The sequence below is a fragment of the Carcharodon carcharias genome, chromosome 14, assembly GCF_017639515.1.
Source record: "Carcharodon carcharias isolate sCarCar2 chromosome 14, sCarCar2.pri, whole genome shotgun sequence".
In the NCBI taxonomy this organism is placed as follows: Eukaryota; Metazoa; Chordata; class Chondrichthyes; order Lamniformes; family Lamnidae; genus Carcharodon; species Carcharodon carcharias.
Window position 1 is genome coordinate 117,208,970 of NC_054480.1, and position 20,037 is coordinate 117,229,006.

The following is a 20,037-nucleotide window of genomic DNA, read 5'->3' on the forward strand; positions in this document are numbered from 1 at the left end:
GTGAAGGCGCAAAACAGGCTTATTTTGCCCAGGAGGCCTGATTTGCTGCAGAAGCCAGATCAGACTAATTTTCACCCCATGTGTCCAAATTCAAGTGGGGTGGGGGCAGTGGAACAACCTGAACAAATCTTCAATCCACACTTCCTATGTCAAAAGTCAGCTTTCCCAGACTAAATCAGGAATTCTATCAGACCCAACAGATGCCACATGCACTGGGAGGAGGTGTTGGTTCTACCCTGAATTTCACTTAGGACCCAGGAAAGTATAATTGTAAAGCTAATTAATACTTTGGCACAATTCTTAATTCCCCTCAATATTCTGAGATACAAATTATCTCATCCTGGTGTCTTTTCCAATTTTATTCCCATTTTAATTTTTTATATAGTTTCCTATTGAATATTTATTTTTATTAGTGACTCTTTCTCATCCTGCTCAGGTACTCCTACAGTATCACTCCTAACATCCTCAGGTAACCCTACAGTCCCATTCCACACCCTCTTCATGCAGTCCTCCAGTTGCACTCCCAATCTCTTGAGGTACTCCTACAAATAACGTAGATGTTTTCTGAGCATATTTGAAACTCATCATAGTCAATGAAAACAGAGCAAGATTTATCAGGTGAAAGAGAATTGTATTCTGGTACTTACATTGTGACAGCACACATACTGAGCACACGATCCATCTCAGCAAACCTGCTAAAGTATGTACATGCCAGCTGAGTAACATATCCTACCCATGTAGGTACACCCTATCCAAGGATGCACACTCTCCAATGTGCAGAGGTTTAGATCTCAGGCTCACTTACCAAAGCATCTCCTTCCATTCTCAGAGAGAACGAATCCTAATGCACAATTACATTGGAAGCTTCCAGGTGTATTAGTGCAGAAACCAAACAGACAGATGTTGGGGTCCTCCTCACACTCATTAATATCTGTAAACAAATAGACAGAAAATCAGGAGCAGCCTTATCCAAATTATTATAGCACTTCAACTGCTTTCATCCAATTTATGAATTGCAGCAGAAGACTAAATTACAACATAAAAATGCTAGCAGAGGGTTGACTCCAGAAATCCCGCCCCCAAATCTGGCCTCTGCCAATTTCACGGAGGGGGGAGGTGGTGGAGAATGGAACAGGTTCTAGATTGCACATCTCTGGTTCACGGAGGCAGCTGTCCAGATATAAAACAGCATTTGCCTCCACTCGTGTGATTTTGGTGAGGTCGGTATCTGAAACCTGAAGTGTACAGACTAGACCTGGTAGAAGCAGGTCTGAACTCTTGGATTCATCTTGACAGCCAGGGTATCATTTTGGAGAGGTAATGTACCCCTTTGTATGTGGTCCCAGGACATCTTTGGGAGCAGTCAGGTGTCGTTTAGTGGAGATAAGGTACCCTTTGGGAGAAGTAAAGTACACTTAGGGAGAGGTCAGGTGCCTTTTGGGATTGTTAAAAATGGACATGAGATGTGCAAAAGTGCATAAACTCATTGGAACTGTCAAAGATTTGTCAAGCTGTCAAAGAACTGTCAAAACTCATTGGAACTGCCAAAACTATCAAGGTATTTAACATAGCTGGGCATTACATTTAAAACAGTGTAGAGTTTAAAAAAGTCAATGCTGGCTATTTCACTCTGTACATTGACATAAACCTGAGGATTATCATTATAGGATTTGTGTTACATGACTGATTTTACAACCTAACATTATAACAGTGGGGTGCCTGTTAAGTGAGCAGATTGATTGACAGCTCCAAGTGATTCATAAGAGATTAGGTACTTAAGTGAAATGTTTATTTTCATAAGAGATTAGTTGAAGGAATTTAAATGTATTGAATTTTTTTAAATCAATGAAGCGGTTTTTAAAAGATTGTGGCCTTTCAATGGACGGATAACTTTATTTTATGTCAGCATGGTTCCTGAGGTACGCCCACAGTGGATACTAGGTAAGATGGCATGGAGGGGGTAAGGGCAAGGGGTGGGCAATTGGCATAAATTGGCACTAAGTTGGCATAGGGGCTATAAAGGGCCATAGGGATGAATGGGGCCATGGATTAGCATAGGAGATATGAAGGAGGTGGTGGAAAGAGGGACATAGGGGTAGGAGGGACCATGGGGTGGGTAGAGAGGATAGAGTGTCTTGGAGAGTATGGGGGTCCATTTGGAGTGCTATGGGGCATAAGTTGGCATGGATGGGCATGGGGGTTTTTGGGGGTGAGGAGTGAGGGCTGGAGGGATGTTTTTTGTTTTATTGCTCTTTCTCAATCTTTCACACAGTGGCAGTGCACAGAGGCAGGCCAGCCCACCTCCTCACCTGGCAGTCTCCACACTCGTTCCAGGCCCAATTTCTAATCCAGTCCACTCCAATCCCCCATCCCAGAATGAAAATCTCAACTTCTGGGTTTCTTTCTCCCAGGTCAGGTTTGCGGAGCCGGGAAATGCCCTGACTCTGCGCACCCAATCCAGAAGCGAGAATCCTGGCCACTGTATTCTCATATGCAGATTAAATGATATTGGGCAGAGATAATTAATTTGATATCTGCATGCTATGAATCTAATCACTGTATTTGTACAATTTAAATCATTCCTGGCAGACACTTCCTGCTCACTGACCCTGTTCGCTGATGCTTAGTTTAGGTTCCGCCAGGGCCACTCAACTCCTGACCTCATTAAAGCCTTGGCCCAACCATGGACAAAAGAGCTGAACTCCAGAGGCAAGGAGAGAGTGGCTGCCCTTGACATCAAGGCAGCATTTGACTGAGTGTGGCATCAAGGAGCTCTAGCAAAACTGGGGTCAATGGGAATCAGGGGGAAAACTCTCCGCTGGTTGGAGTCATGCCTAGCTCAAAGGAAGTTGCAGGCCAATCATCTCAGTTCCAGGACTTCATTGCAGGAGTTCCTCAGGGTAGTTTCCTAGGCCCAACCATCTTCAGCTGCTTCATCAATGGCCTTCTTTCCATTATAAGGTCAGAAGTGGGGATGTTCGCTGATGATTGCACAATGTTCAGCACCATTCACAACTCCTTAGACATTGAAGTCTAAGACAGTCCATGTCCAAATGCAGCAAGACCTGGACAACAGTCAGGCTTGGGCTGACAAGTGGCAGGTAACACTTTCAGCACACAAGTGCTAGGCAATGACCATCTCCAAAAAGACAGAATCTAACATTGCCCTTGACATTCAATGGCATTACCATTGCTGAAACCCCAACATCAACATCCTGGGGGGTTACCATTGACCAGAACCTGAACTCGACTAGCCATATAAATACTATGGCTACAAGAGCAGGTTAATGGCATGTAGCTCACCTCCTGACTCCCCAAAGCCTGTCCACCATCTACAAGACACAAGTCAGAAGTGCAATGGAATACTCTCCACTTCCCTGATGAGTGCAGCTCCAACAACACTTAAGAAGCTTGACACCATTCAGGACAAAGCAGCCCACTTGTTTGGCACTCTATCCACAAACATTCACTCCATCCATAATCGACACACACAGTAGCAGGAGTGTGTACCATCTACAAGACACACTGCAGGAACTTACCAAGGGTCGTTAGACAACACCTTCCAAAACCACGACCACTGCCATCTGGAAGGACAATGGCAGCAGACACATGGCAACACCACCACCTGGAAGTTCCCCTCCAAGCCACTCACCATCCTGATTTGGAAATATATCGCTGTTCCTTCACTGTCACTGGGTCAAAGTCCTGGAATTCCCTCCCTGACAGCACTGTCGGTGTACCTACACCATATGGACTACAGAAGTTCAAGAAGGCAGCTCATCACTATCTTCTCAAAGGTAGTTAGGGATGGGCAATAAACGCTGGCCTATGAATGAATGAAATTTTTCTTTAAATGACCCATGCCATGAATCAGGGTTGTGTGGATGTTGGGTGAGAGCAGCATTGGTTTGGTTCTGTTACTCCTACCATGGAGTAATGAGCCACACATTCACTTGTCTTAGTTCTCACATGACGATTGTCTACTTGGATAATGAATTGAAGAACACTGAAAGCTATCAGAGAGAGAGGCAAATACTGTGGACTTCAAATCTCAGAGTCAGTGTCTGCGAAACCCATAGCACAGAGAGGATCCCATGTAACTGAAGAGTTAGCAGCCAAAATACTGCAAAAAAAACCTGAAAGCCAGCACCCACTGAACAGCAAGAGTCAATGCAGACAGGCAGGGAGGGTTAAACTAAGATGGAAAAATCTTTTAGGAAAAAAATATTTTAATCTTTAATCACAAACGTGGCTGGCTAATTCATGTAAATAGACAGCATCAATTCAGTATCCTCAGCTTCCACCGAGCTGTGGGATAGAAGTGTTATTTCTGGGACTCTTTATAACCTTGCATTGTTCAAGGAACAAACAAACTTACAACACTGCGCAATGAACCATGTCACCCAACTCTCTCAGAGCCAGTGCCAAGAACCAAGCTTCAGGATCTGCCACCTTTGCTCTCTTTGTCTACCCCTGGTCTGTACTTCAAACTCCAGCTACACAACAGTAACCCAGCGTTCTTCCATTTCATTCTATTTACCGATGCAGTGGTCATTCTGTACTTCGTACCCAGGAGGACAGATACACCGGAAGGAACCATCTAAATTCTGGCAGGTCCCAGGTGCACAGGTGCCAGGGTAGCTGATGCATTCATTGATATCTAAAAGAGGAGGCAAAAAGCAGAGATAAGCGCAGAGCTAAATTAGACTCCAGACACCATTATGCAATCATGCAGCATTTCTCTTGTTCATTTCAACTCTTTGAGAAATACAATGAATAATCACACTACACATATACAAGTGCAAAATGAATAAAATGCTTCAATGAATTTCCTGTCTGCGATATATTAGGCTTAACAGCTTGGTAATACTGAATACTTATTGGCTTTGCATTCATTTCCCTTCTTCACTATTTTAGCACAGTAAACAACCTCACTGACTTTATGGCTAAATCCTCACACACAAAGTTTACTGTATAAAATAGTACAGGCTTATAATTTTGCCTTGATCTGCCCCATTTATAAAATGCTAATGTTGGATATATATATATGAAATTATAGGATAAGACATTGGAACAGATGAAAAACCCAAAGACAACAAAAGAAAAATACTTGACCATCAAAGGCCATCCATTTCATACTCACACTCTTTATCAAATCTCATCCATCACGTACCCACATTCTTCAATAAATTCCATCCCCATGTTACCCAAATTCCCATTCTGGTAGTACACCTCTAACTCTGCATTTCATCAGCACCTCAAATATGCTGAACATTAAGAAAACTATGTTAAACATTGCATGCCTGTTGAACAGATTCCTTGAGAAAAAATAATTTATGTCTAGTTTGTCGAAGAGCAAGGACCAAGCATTATTTTATGTATTTTGCAGACAAGGAAAGGCAGCTTGAAATGGGACTGAACCATCACACAAAGGAACAGCTGTCCCTGCAATCAAGACCTCAGGCCAGACAGGACTGCCCACACTAGGCTGCTGTGCTGTAGCTCAGTGTGAACCTGTGATTGAAAAGCGATAACCATGACATGCAGTAAAGTTGTGCCTGCCATACTGAGGGTATCTGTTATTGATAAACATCGTGCTGTGCTGGAAACCATGTAAATGTGCAAATTGCTCCCAGCTGTGTCACTGGGGTTGATCTATCGATAATGTGGAGAATAAAAGCCATCAGTTGAGATCTGTGGAGGATCTCATGGTGTGCTTTGTGAGAGATCTTTAGTCAGTGCCACATGCGCAGACATAAAACTCAACTGACAAGGTTACAGACAAGCATTGCGCACTTACCAACACAATTCTTCCCATCAGGCGGTAGCTCATAGCCATCCTGACACAAGCACTGGAAAGATCCGATACTGTTTATACACTGTCCGTTTCTACAGACCTGGCCAATCAGAGTCAAGCATTCATCGATATCTAGAAAGAGGAAATGTAATGTAATTCTGCTTTTAAAATGTGGGCTTGAGATTTTTAACTGATTCTAAAACTGAGCAATGTGCAGAAGCAGGAATGAAAAAATTTCTGAATGGACCATCATATAGAAATGATAAATAACATAAACCAAGTTAGGTAAAACATTGTGGCGGTTATATTAAACAAACAACATGTTATTCTTAACAAATTTCAAATGACTACAATTCACAGGCTTTTAAAATCTAAGTGTGGTGCCCCCTAATGCTGACTTCCTGATTTATTCCATCTCCTCTCCCACACTTTAATCCTTCTGGTGTCCCGTACTGCAGGACTAGGTTTCTCACTTGTTGCCCTATACTGTTCTGTAGGGAGTGAGATGATACTAATTATACAAGGAATAGATGGAACTAATTATACAATGATCTTTTAAAGTGCACAGCTATAGGTGACTTATGAATGGTATGTTTGGCAATCTTGCACCTACTGTGGTACCAAGATGTTCAGGGCAGGAATATCCTAGGGACATAGGATAAAGAGAAGGCCATTTAGCCCCTTGAGCCTGTCCTGCTATTTGGTGAGATCATGGATGATCTGTGACCTAACTCCATATACCTGTCTCTGCCCCATATCCCTTAATGCCTTTGCTTAACAAAAATTGATCAAGCTCAGATGTAAAATTAGCACTTGATTTAGCACCAATTAACATTTGCAGAAGAGAGTTCCAAACTTCTGTAACCATTTGTGTGTGGACATGTTTCTGGATTTCACTCCTAAAAGATCTGGCTCTAATTTTTAAACAATGCCCCCAAGTCTCCCTGGACTCCCCAATCAATGGAAATAGTTTTTCTCTATCCACCTGAACAGTTCCCATTAATAATTGAAAACTTTGATCAAATCACCTCTTAAACTTCTAAATTCTGGGGAATACAACCCTGGTTTGTGTAACTTCTTCTCATCACTTTACCCTTGGTACTAGGTATCATTCTGGTAAACCTACATTGTACTTCCTCTTGCCCAAGATGTGGTGCCCAGAACTGCTCACAATACTCTAGTTGTGCTCTGACCAGAGCTTTGTATAGCTGAAGCATAACTTCTGCCCCCTTGCATTTTGTTTCTCTTGATTTAAAGGCCAGCATTCCATTAACCTTTGTGACTATTTTTGTATTTATAACATTTTAGTGTCCTTGGACCCCAAGTCTCTTTAGACCTCCACTGTTCCTAGCTTTTCACCATTTAGAAAATACACTGTTCTACCCTTTTTAGGTCCAAGATGGATACCCTCAAATTTCCTTACATTGAAATCCATTTGCCATAGCTTTGTTCATTCACTTAATCTTTTTTTGATTTTATATTTCCGGCTACATTACTTACAATGCTGCCTATCTTTGTGTCATCAGCAAATCTGGATATATCGATTTTCTATTCCATCATTTAAGTCATTAATAAATAAAATGAATAGTTGAGGTCTCAGTACAGACCTCTTGCGGGATACTACTAATCACATCTTGCTAATTGGAGTACCTGCCCATTATCCCTAATCTCATTGATAATATCACTGTTATCAGTTTTCAAGAGGTTCACATTGCTCCTGACTACTCTCTTTTTCCTAGTATAGTTGTGAAAAATATTTGTGCTGATTTTGACATTTCTTTGATATTTGGAATGTGCTAATCTGCACTGTGCCAAGAGATGGTGCATGAATTTCACTTGAGGGTCCCTGGGTTAGAAAGGGAAAGTCTGCAGCTAATTTCAGAATGTGGTTATTTACATTTTTACAGCAACAAAGTGAAGATCAGTGTGAGGCTGGGTGATGTTTAGTGTTAGGGGATATTTTCCAGAAACTTTCCCTTACCCATGCAGTCATTGTTGTGAGTGAGGTCAAATCCAGGGAAGCAGAGGCAGTTGTAAGATCCAACAGTGTTCTTGCAGGTTCCATTTCCACAGGGTTGTCGGTCACACTCATCGATATCTACAACACAAATGCACACACAGGTCACTCGCCATCTCATACTCAAAGAGCAGATTGGTCTCTATGGATGAGTGGTAGGACATTGCAAGATTTCTTACCCATGCACATTGTTTGGTCAGCTGTTGCTTTGAATCCATTGTGGCAAAGACACCGATAACTTCCTTCTGTATCGATACACTCTCCATGGCTACAAACATTTGGGATCTCCTGACACTCATTGCGATCTATCAGAAAAAGACATTGGATGAAACGCTTTTATACCATATCTGTAGAATGGTGAGCTCTGTGCACATCACCCACAGGACATGAAGTCTGCAGAAACCACCCATAGCGCCAGGGAGGTCTGTACACACTATCCAAAGGGACAGGGGAATCTGTATACACCATTCAAAGGAATAGATTGGTTTGTATACACCATCCATAGGGACAGCCGATACTGAACCCCTGATAGATTGAATGCCTGATAGACTAAAAAACCTTCTAATAATTTGAAAATGAATTAAGTGTAGCACTGGAGGAGCTCTAACCTCTTTCTGGATAAATGAATTGAGTTGATACCCTTCATTTCCACACTCAGGGACATTTTCCACTCAGCATTTTTAAAAGCAGCTGTAGTCTGGTGGGTCTTGTAATATTCTTCAAGTGAATTGAATTTGGCAATCCATGGACATTATGTCCTGCCACTACTCACCCACACAGGCTCCACTCAGTGAGAGTTTAAATCCTGGGGAACACTCGCAGCGGTAACTGCCTGGGATGTTGATACAGTCGGCATTCCGCTGGCACAGGTTATCTCCATTGGTGCATTCATCAATATCTATCCCAAAATGGTAGGCAAAGAGAGAGTTTTGTTACTTTTCATTAAAATGTCAGGACAGAAGATGTAAATATGACAAACTGAATTCTATCATTATAAAGATGGCAACTGTTTTACCTTCACAGATCAGGAACACATTGTTATAGCTGAATCCCATCGGACACTCACAACGGAAATTACCGATCTGGTTAATACAGACGCCATTAGCACAAATGCCTGGGATTTTCCGACACTCATCAATATCTGTATGTGAAACAGACACATAAATGAGAGTTGAAATCATCTCCAATAATGTTCACATGCAATTCTCCTCCATGCTCACAGCACTCAATGAATGGACAGGTTGCGTGGCTCAGTCCAGTTCAATCTGAAATGCTTTGTTTAGATTCACAAAGAATGATTGAAATTAAATCTGCTTTCTTATTGAAACAATTTTTCATTAACAGCTCCATTCAAACTTAACCTTGAAAATATTGAGCAAGAGTTTATTTTCGTACTGATCTGCTTTTTTGTATTAATCTTTCATGCCCAATATTCAGACATGTTTTGTTGAATATACTTGTACTAGTTGAGTGGAGCACATAATTTAAAATTCCATTTTATGTGTATTAATGAATTCAGTGCATGAATTAAACTCAACTCCACAAACTGAGGGACCCACAAGCAGGTTGCTGATAAATTTTCGGTGATGCGGCTTATAAATATCTGACATTGTCTCATTTCCACAGGCATCATCACAAGTCTAAAAACCCATTTGTTGCACTCTTCTACAATGTGCCCTCCTCACTCTGCAAAGAGGAACAACCAAGGTGATAGGACATCAAGAAGGGACTAAGTGAAAGAGAATGATACAGAGAGGCAGGGTTTCAACATTCTCCTCGATGCAGAACCCAAACCACAGAATATGGACTGATTCATGTTTTAACTTGTTCAGACTGCACTGTAATTGTCAACAGATAAGATTCCCTATAAATCTTCCAAGCAGTTACTTTTAATGTTAGGAAAATGGTGCCTGGTTTGAATTAATTTCAATTTGCATTTTCCATGATGCTCTATTACTGTTTGCAGGAAACCTGTAGAAAGCAGTGGACACTCACCAACTGGTTTGCCAGTATGGATGTCAATGATGAACCCGGGAGCTTGATTCCCACACAGGAGCTGATATTGAGCTGGAAGAGAATGCTCATCATATTACCTCATACACATGATTACAGTGTAGTTATCATTTCCCCTCATGTACAGTCATCTTAAAAACATTGCTTAATAGTCAGTGCACAATTAACATTTCACCTTAGATGCCATCATCGCACCTCGCCTACAGTCATCATTTTATCTAATGCAGAGTCATCACAGAATCATCAGCACCATCAATCACATTCCTGACCATCACCATTCACCACACTGCCATCCACCCCACTGACCATCACCATTCACCTCAATGACCATCACCATCCAACCCACTGACCATCACCATCCACACCACTGACCATCACCATCCACAGCATTACAATCATAGGTTAACTGGGTCACTACTTAGTCTAGAATCTTTTTGTTAAATGATAGATTACAATCCCTCCAAATCTTCCAAATCTTCACCCCCCCCCCCGACCCACACCACCCCTCCATGACCCATTATCTGTTCCTGACTCACATGTGGCCGGGGTTGGGCAGGGTTCACACGGCTTGTTCCATCCCTTGCCCACGTTGTACGAGCAGCAGCACATCTTCTTGGTCATGTTGAAGGAAAGTTCGTTTTCACACGTATCATTGAAGTTCCTATAGCAGACGCTCTTCCTCATATCTATCACAATTCAGAAAACAAGTACCTTTAAATCAGCCTGATGAATATAAAACTTTCTCTCAGTCACAGCTAAACCACTGAGTGTAACCTATATACAAGTGACAACAATTTAGGCTGAAAAATCCGATTTGGCTCCCTGATATGCTATCTGAGCAAATTTGGACAAAGGAAGAGGTACCAGTGATTTTCACATAAAAACACAAAGGGGTAGGGCTGATTCCATTCTTAAGCCTCTCCACCTCTCTCTCCTCCTTTAAGATGCTCCTTAAAACCTATCCCCTTGTTCTAGGTTTTGGTTGCCTCTCCATATTTTTTGTGGCTTGATGTCAAATTTAAGCCTGTTGATATTCCTGTGAAGTGTCTTGAGACGTCTTACAAATTATTAATAAAAATTGTTGCAGTTGTTGTCTCATTGACCACACAACCCCTCCCCCCAACCCAACCCCTCCTACTCCAGCCAGGTCCTGAGATCAGGCTCAATTAAATGTTCTTAGAATCACAGACTAGAATTGTAGAATGGTTACAGCACAGAAGGAGCCAGTTAGCTCGTCATGTCCATATTGGCTCTCTACAAGAACAACTGAGTCCTACTCCACCGCCCTCTCTCTGTAGCCCTGCAAATTCCTCCTCTTCAGGGGCTAATCAATTTCCTTATGAAAGCCACGCTTGAATCTGCCTCCACCACATCCTCAGGCAGTGAATATTAAATCCCAACCACTTGCTGCACAAAAAGGTTTTTCCTCATTTGATGTTGGCTCTTTCGCCATTCTTGTTATATTGGCGTTTTCTAGTTCTCGATCCTCCTGACAAAGAGGAACAGCTCTCTCTATCTAATCTCATGATTTTGAACATCTCTATCAAATTTCCTTTCAACTTTCTCTTCTCAAAGGAGAACAAGACCAGCTTCTCCAGTCTTGGTAGGCTATTGTCAGGATTCCTGTCTCTGTTGGGAACTAGCGTGGAGTGGGGTTCAGGGGGAGGCATGCAAAGCCCTATGGCAGGCTTTGTTTGGGTTACCATGTATTAAGGCTGACAGCCTCCAAGTCAGCTGAAGTGGAGCACAGGGCTTTAACCATGGCTTTGTATGGTTCAGGGTCAGTACAATCAGCTAGAGAGGAGCCTTTGTATTTAAAGCCTTTCTTCTCCATCCCACAATGTAGCAACACAGTGGGCAGAATTTTGCCCTTGGTGTGTGGGCTCGATGGGGGCATGGTTGGGAAGCCAACTGCTGCCCGTAATTGGGCCTGGAAGGCAATTTCATGCTGGCAGGCCAATTAAGGCCCACCCAGCATGAAACGTGAGCGGCAGTGCTGAGCGCTGCCTGTATGGGCAGGGGGAGGAGTGTGAGCCGGGCAAGTGTGATCTTCGCCCATGCGCACGAGTGTGCGCTACATTACCAGCTTTCTGCCTCAGGGAGATGAACTGATATAAAAAAAATTAGAGATTTCACAAATGTTATGAAACATGTCCCCTCATGTGACTCTGTCACATGAGCAGGGACATGTTATTAATGAAAAAATAAAGGTTTTATTTGATTTTTATTTTCTTTTGGAAACCTCATCCAACCCGTGGATGAGGTTTCCAAAAAATGCAAAGGCCTCTTGGCCTTTGCCTGCCTGCCAACCATAAGGTTGGATGGGCAGGGAAAAATTCCTTTCAATTAGCTTGTTAATGGTCTTAATAGGCCTTTTAGTTGTTGGTGGGCGCACTGTTGACTCCAGCATGCACCCACCGACTGAAATACCGTGCGAATGTACAATGATGTTGGGACGCACGCCCAATGTCATCAAGTGTCATTTTGCAGTCAGTTGAGTCGGGTGTGTGCCCGCCCGCTGAGCTAAAAATTTTACCCCATGTGTCACTCCCAGTCTTGCTTGCATTCACCATTGCTTTGGGACAAATGCTGGAATATAAGTCTCCCAACTTCTTACCATCAGTTTCAATCATTTAAAATATGCTGTCTTGGGATGTATGGGAACCCGCTGTCACTTCCAATGCAAAACACACAATTGGCAGCTGATGACTCTCTGGTTGACTTTCCTCCCCTGCTGGCCCAGATTGATGTTAAACTGAACAGAGAGAGGAAATTCTATTCTACAACATCTTACAAACATACGAATTAGGAGCAAGGGTAGGCCATTCAGCCTCTTCAAGCCTGCTCCACCATTTCATAACATCATGGCTGACCAGACTGTGGCCTCAACTCCACACTCCTGCCTACCCCCGACACCCTTCGACTCCCAAGAATTTATCCAGCTCTGCCTTCAAACTATTAAGTGACCCTGCCTCCAGCACTCTTTGGAGAAGAGAGTTCCAAAAACTCCCAACCCTCTGTGGGAAAAATTTCTCCTAGTCTCCATCTTAAATGGACAACACCTTATTTTTAAACTGTGCCCCCTAGTTCTAGTCTCTTCCACAAGGGGAAACATCCTTTTAGCATCCACCCTGTCAATTCCCATCAGGATCTTATATGTTTCAATAAGATCACCTCTCAATCTTCAAAATTCCAATGGATACAAGCCCAACCTATCCAACCTTTCCTTGTAAGATAGCCCTCCCACCCCGGGTATCAATCGAGTGAACCTTCTCTGAACTGCCTCTAACGCATTAATATCCTTTCTTAAACAAGGAGACCAAAACTGTACGCAGTACTCCAGATGTGGTCTCACCAATACCCTGTACAACTGTTGCAAAACATCTCTACTTTTATATTCCATTCATCTTGCAATAAACAACAACATTCTATTTGCCTTCCTAATCACTTGTTGTACCTACATACCAACCTTTTGTGATTCATGTACCAGGAAACCCAGATCCCTCTGTACCTCAGAGTTCTGCAATCTCTCTCCATTTAAATAATGTATTGCTTTCCTATTCTTCCTACCAAAGTGGATAAGTTCACATTTTCCCACGTTATACTTCATTTGCCAAATTTCTGCCCATTCACTTAACCAAATTTCTGCCCATTCACTTAACCTACCTACATTCCTTTTGCAGACTCCTTATGTCCTCTTCACAACTTACTCTCCTACCTACCTTTGTATCAACCGCAACTTTAGCAACCATACATTCGGTCCCTTGATATAAATTGTAAATATGTGAGGCCCCAGTACTTATCCCTGTGGTGCTCCACTCGTCACATCCTGCCAACCCACAATAGCCCATTTATGCCTACTCTGCTTCTTGTTAGCTAGCCAATCCTCTACTCATGAGCTCCTATTTTGCCTACCAACCTTTGATGTGGCACCTTGTCAAATGCCTAAGTATGGCATATTCACAGGTTCCTCTTTATCCACATTGTTTGTTACTTCCCCAAAGAGCTCCAATAAATTAGTAAAACCTGATTTCCCTTTCATAAAACCATGTTGACTCTGCCTAATTGCATTGAGATTTTCTATGTATCCTGCTTTATCCTCCTTAATAATAGATTTCAAAGTTTTCCCTATGACAGATGTTAAGCTAACTGGCCCGTGGTTTCTGGCTTTTTTTTGTCTCCTTCCTTTCTTGACTAGAGGAGCCACATTTGCTATTTTCCAATCTGTTGGGAACTTTCCAGAAACTAGAGAATTTTGGAAAATTTTAAACCAATGCATCTACTATTTCAGCAGCCATTTCTCTTAAGGCCCCAAGATGAAGTCCATCAGGACCTGGGGACTTGTCAATTTTTAGTTCTAATAATTTTTTCAGAAAATCTTTCTCTGGTGATTGTAATTGTTTAAGTCCCTCCTCCCCTTTCACCTTCTGATTCACAATTGTGGTGGAAAATCCATATCTAGTTCTGGAGTGCATTATAAATGGATACAATCTAGAAGTAGGGCTGTATATAATTGACAGCCATGGAGGAGTAGCTACCTGTCAGATAGGTGTGCCCACTATAAGTGAAAATTATATATGAATATGCACCATTTAGGACTGTTCAACATTAAATAATAACAGCACCATATTGGAATGAATGCTTTATGTAAGTGAACACTGTGTAGGAGTATCCATTCTATAGCAGTGAAAGCCATATAGGAGTGAATGTGATAGAAGTAATTGCTATAATGGAGTGCTTGCTTTTGAATGTTATCAATGAGTGAGCACTCTAGGGGACTACTTGCTTCATAAAATTGAACATTATATAAGAGCGAGCAGTATACATATGAACATTATAGAAATGTCTACTTATGCAAGTCAGCACTATATAGGACTGAGTGCTACATATAAGTGGAAATTAGATGGAAGTACCACATATACAAATGAATGCTTTTTGGAATGAGAACCATACAGCAGTATCCACTATACAAATAGCTTGTTACATACAAAGGCAAAGTGTACATCATGCAGAAGATCACCTTCTGCACAGGTATGTGTTACCTGTGTAAAATGACAGGCTGGCCTTTTCTACTGATGTTCATTAAGTACTAAAAGGCCAGATTTTCATCACCATGGTGGGTTGCGGGAATCAGAAAATTCCTGGCTTGACCTGCTCACCTCAGGAGAAAATGCCTGCGAGGACTGGATTTCCATTCCTGTGCAGCAGGTGCAGGCTGCAGTCAGGCCAGCCGATCTGGGGAAGAGTTCGGAGGCAGCCACAGGGGCTGCCAAGTGCTGAGGTGGGCTGTTTAAAAGGCCTGCCTTGGAGCTGTGGGACTTTGTCCCAGTTAAAATAAAAGCAGAAAGGCCCTCCAACTCTCAGCCCTCACACCCACACACATCTACTGCCCCATGCCAGGCTATATCCTCCACCCACCCCAATGGCTCCTCATGCCCCCTATGCCAAGCTCTGAGGTACCATGAACCATGACTTTTTAAAAGCCTGGCCTGACTCCATGAAAATTTCAGAGGAATAGAACATGCTTATCTCTGCAATGCTGCCGGCCAGGTCGGGAGTGCTGGGTGTGGGTGTCTGACCTGAAGCGGCCGTCATCCTTAAAAGGCACTCCTGAAAATCGGACAGCTCAGGAATTGGTTTGGGAATCCTGGAATCAGGACCTGCCCACCATTTTTAAAGGGCCCCTGAATCACCCTGACTTGGTGAAAATCCGGGCCTAAGTGTAAATAGGGGCTGATTTGTTTAGGTTGAAGAAAAGTGGTCAGATTGTGCGTATGATCCACAGCTGCTCCCATGGGTCTGGGTTTGTTACACTATAGAAGTTTCTGGGGAACCCTTCCCTGAAGAACTCTGATGGATTAAAGAGATATTGTCTCACTATTACATCACATAATATTAGTATTTGAAGAAGTGTCTTATATGGTGTAAATTCTGGGTAATGTTCTTAACTCTGTAGTTTGGGAATTACATTCTGAATATACGATTAGTGTCCCTGTGCATGAAGCTGAGCCGCACTCCCTTATAGTTTTGACCCTTGTGAGTTATTGTGAGTATTTCATATAGCTCATCATATTGTCTGTGTATATCTGAGCACTTGGCACAATGCAAGCCTCTTACCCATACAATTGTTTCCTCCATTGACCTGCATGTACTCCGGAGGGCAGACACAGGTATAGTTGCCCAAGGTGTTGTAGCATGTTCCAGGCCCACAGATTCCGATGTGAGTGGTGCACTCATCGATATCTGAATAAAGACATGCCATTAAAATTAATTAAATCCCATCATAGAAGGACAAGCGGAGAGGAAAGGAAATGTGGTGGATGTGGTATCTGTGGAGTTTAAATTTAATAAGGTAAAATGTAACAGACAATTGGCCAACATATAGAGAATGTGGCCAAGCAGATAGAGAAACGGTCGGAAGGCAGAAAGGGTAAAAGGATGTTTCTTAGAATAGATGTGATGTTCCATAGGCTGCTATTGTCTACATTATATAGAATTGGTTTGGACTTAGGAATTGAAGAACCACCATTGGAATGCACTGATCACAACAAATTGTTGGTGTGTTGCAAATATGAGGAAGATTGTGAAAGATTGCAGCAGGACAGAGATAGGCCAACAGGATGGGCACATAGGTGGCAGCCACTGTTTAATGAAGAAAAATGAGATGTAATATATTTTAGAAATATTAGTAGGGAAATGAGATACATCTGAAATGTTAAGATTTTAAATGGTGTGGATTGAGCAGAGGGTTCTTGGTTTGCAGGTGAACAGATCATTAAAATGCAGCACAAGTTGGTAAGGATGTAAGATGTAAATGGAAACAAGGTTATGTTGAGTGAACAAGATGTTATTAGGATATAAAACTAATGGAAAAAGTGCAGCATTGATTTATTAGAATATTTATAAAGACAGCCTTAAGGAATTAGAGCTTTTTCACTGCTAAGAAGGTTTGGGGGTGATTGGGATCGCTCTTCAAAGTTTAAGGAGAAGTGTGAGAAGGTAAATAGTGACAATAGTCATTAAAACAACAATGAGAATGCCAACATTTAAGATCATCATAAAAGGAATTCAAGAGGTTTTTAAAAATCTTTATACAGAGGGTGGCTTTAATGCGGAAAGCTTTGCCACAAACTGTTGTTGAATCAGAGTCCATCAATTTATTTAAAAACAGCATTTGATATTGAGAAACATCCAGCTTTTTTTTTTTTTACAAAATTGGCTCTCAACTAGAGACTGTGAATCAGGAAAAAGAGATATGTAAAGGATTTTAGGAAAGTGAGTTTTGTAGTACAAGGGTATCTGGCATTGCAAGGGTTAATGTGGGACTGAGAAACAGTATTGCCCACAGAGTCATGTAACAAAACACATGACCTGAGAATAGAGTCAGTTATGGATTGGACAGAGACCAGTGTAGAAGTAAGCATAGTGTTAGCTCATAGTTTGGGCTATACCCTATATGTACATAGTTAGGTGTTACCAACAAACACTTAATGTTCAACCATATAAGACTCAGAATATCTTTGTGAAACCCACTGAACATACAACAAGTTTAAAAGACAAGATAGATCACATAAAAGCAAATAAAGTGAAAGTTAGAACAGTAACAATTAGACAGAGAATGGGGAGAGGGATATGAGAAGGGACAGACAGCTAATCCAGAGGGATGGGAGTAATGCATAGACAGAGACTTACAGAAGGAGAGATCAAGAGAGCTCAGAGTTAGATCGGAAAGTACGGAAAGCAAAGTGAGAGATTGGGGAAATAGGAACAATGGAATTAAAGTGTTCACATTCTTTCACCTTTAGTTAAATTGTTTATTTAGCTCCATAAACTGAAAACAAGCCAGACCAGTCAGTCCAAGGAGATAGGAGGTTCCTTGGACCTCATAGCATTCAAGGGTTAAAGCTATGGATAGATAGAAGTGCTAGAGGTGAAGATTTCTACAATAACTGCAGCTTCCTTCTTGTTTCAAAAATCTGAAGTTGAAGCCAGGGTTCAGAGTCCATTCTCACCTTCACAAATACGGGTATCCTCATTCAGGTAGTATCCAGCTGGGCACTCACACTGGAAGCTGCCAAACGTGTTAACACAGTTTCCACCCTGACATAGGCCTGGTAACTCCTGACACTCATCGATATCTGCAGAAGACAATCAGCAGTCACATTGCAGTCTATAACATGCTCTCTTAATAATTAAGATTTTAATGAAATGGCTTACTTACCCTCAAGGATGACAGTGATGGGGTTTGGTCTGAAACCTTCTCCTCCTGGGCACAGAGTCTTGTATTCAGCTGCAATAGAATTTATGTTGTAATAATAAGTGTTTGAAGTCTATATATCAGTTAACACAAAGCTAATCACCTGATTGATGGTCTCTCTTCATTTCAAATTCTATTACATCTCAAATCTTCAATTTGAATTTCTCACCGTTACCTTGGGCAGGATTTTCACTTTGTCGGGCAGGTGTACCCAGGCCCCGGCTGTGAATCCGACTGCCGTCCGCGGTTGTGCCCCAGCCGCGAATTCATGCTGGCGGGGGTCAATTCAAGCCCGCCCAACGTGAAATGTGGCTCCACACTGACCGGGAAGGGCCGAGCAGGGCGGGGGCCTGTCGGCCACCGGGTGCAATGTTGACCTGGCGGTTGGTTTAAAATCAGGCCAGGCAGCCCCTTGAAGGCTGCCATGGAGGACGTTTCCTGAGCTGGCACGATGGACCCGAGTGCAGATGGACACGGCAGGCGAGAAGGCAGGTCAGGTGGGCACTTGGCCCGCTGCTTCTCTGATGAGTGCCTCGCTGTCTTCCTGGAGGCGCTGGCTGCCAGGAGGGACACCCTTGTTCCCAGGGATGGGAGGAAGAGGCCACTACACCGCACCAAGATGACATGGTGGCAGCACTGGTGAGCAGGTGTGACGTGGTGCGGGGCACATGGGTGCAGTGCCAGAAGTGCTTCAATGACCTGCTACGCTCAGGAAGGATGAGTCCCATGTTGGCATGGGTCAGTGTGCAGATGTGTTAAGGTGTGGCAATTCCCACCCCCCACCCCCTTGGACCTCAGGGGTACTAATGTCTGAGTGCCAACTGTCAATCACGCCAAGCTGGCCAAGGGGCTGAGCCCTGGCTGCTTGGACTGAGTGCCTTGCAGCTCGAGGCCCACAACTCGGATGTGCCCTGCCAGGTGCTCCTCAACTGGGTTGGCCAGCCTACAATGGTGCTGCAGGTACAGAATGGGCTAATCAATGCTCCCCTGTTATTTCAGGAGAAGACTACCCACAACGATGGAGAAGGGTTGCGGACGGCAGAGGCCCTGCTAACCTCCTAATCCTTTCAAGGTATGAACAAGATGCCCTGGAACTTGAGAGACGGCATGCCCCATGTGCAACCGGGCATGGAGAGGCAGAGGTGCCAGATGAAGGTAAGAGTCCAGTGCACAGGGGTGAGAATTTCAGCTTGTGCAACGTTCTAGTGTAGTCTTTTCATTGATGTGAGCCTCGAACCGGGAGTCTCCGTTGATCATTGGAGGACAAGGGCACCATGATGCAGATCTCCGTTGTCTTACCAGGGAGCCTGGCATGCACAGTGACAGTGTGATGACTTTAACTAATGACATGTCCTTCTTCTCCCTTTTAGGTTTGCCAGCAGGTATTCGATCTCCGGACCCCAAAGAGCCACCCCTGACACTGAAGGACCACCGGGTGTCACTTGCACCTGCGCCACAACCACTCTCTGAAGCAGGTACCAGCACAGATACCAGCACCTTGGTGGGCATTAGAGTGGTGGCTAGTATCTGGTGCACATTGGTGAGGGCACTTCACAATTGCTTGAGGTGCAGTTGGAGGCAGAGAGTGCCCAGGGCGATGGCAGTCAGAGGACTGCTGGGGACGAGGATGAGACTCAGTTGAAGGCAGATGATGAGCCTCTGGAGTTGTCCATTAGGCAGCAGATGCTGGACGTCCAGTCAGATGTGCAGGAGGATCTGGCGGAGATCTGAGGGTATGCATGCCATGGTCTCCATGATGGAAGAGTCCATGCGGAATGTGAGCACTGCGTTGACTGTCATGGCTGAGCACACTGCCTCCTTCATTGAGATAGTGGCGACTCTCATGGAGAGGCAGTTCCAGGGACAGAATCAGGAGTTCCTGGGATTGCACTTGGACCTGTGAGCCCTCACACAGGCAATGACCTCAGGTGGTCAGTGCCAGTGTGGGAGATG

The 20,037-nt window shown here is 43.2% G+C and overlaps 1 protein-coding gene across 1 annotated transcript in view; it reads right to left on the reverse strand.

The window, feature by feature from the left end:
* The window catches only part of fbn2b (fibrillin 2b), a 207,746-nt gene that overhangs the window by 35,581 nt on the left and 152,128 nt on the right, over nucleotides 1–20,037 (reverse strand). The window contains exons 38-49 of the mRNA XM_041205515.1: nucleotides 18,049–18,117; nucleotides 17,840–17,965; nucleotides 15,945–16,070; nucleotides 10,364–10,513; nucleotides 9,810–9,881; nucleotides 8,830–8,955; nucleotides 8,587–8,712; nucleotides 7,994–8,119; nucleotides 7,779–7,895; nucleotides 5,801–5,929; nucleotides 4,541–4,660; nucleotides 806–931 (exon numbers count right to left, since the gene is read on the reverse strand). Of these exons, the coding sequence (XP_041061449.1) occupies nucleotides 806–931; nucleotides 4,541–4,660; nucleotides 5,801–5,929; nucleotides 7,779–7,895; nucleotides 7,994–8,119; nucleotides 8,587–8,712; nucleotides 8,830–8,955; nucleotides 9,810–9,881; nucleotides 10,364–10,513; nucleotides 15,945–16,070; nucleotides 17,840–17,965; nucleotides 18,049–18,117 (1,413 nt within the window). The remainder of the gene's footprint in view (nucleotides 1–805; nucleotides 932–4,540; nucleotides 4,661–5,800; nucleotides 5,930–7,778; nucleotides 7,896–7,993; nucleotides 8,120–8,586; nucleotides 8,713–8,829; nucleotides 8,956–9,809; nucleotides 9,882–10,363; nucleotides 10,514–15,944; nucleotides 16,071–17,839; nucleotides 17,966–18,048; nucleotides 18,118–20,037) is intronic.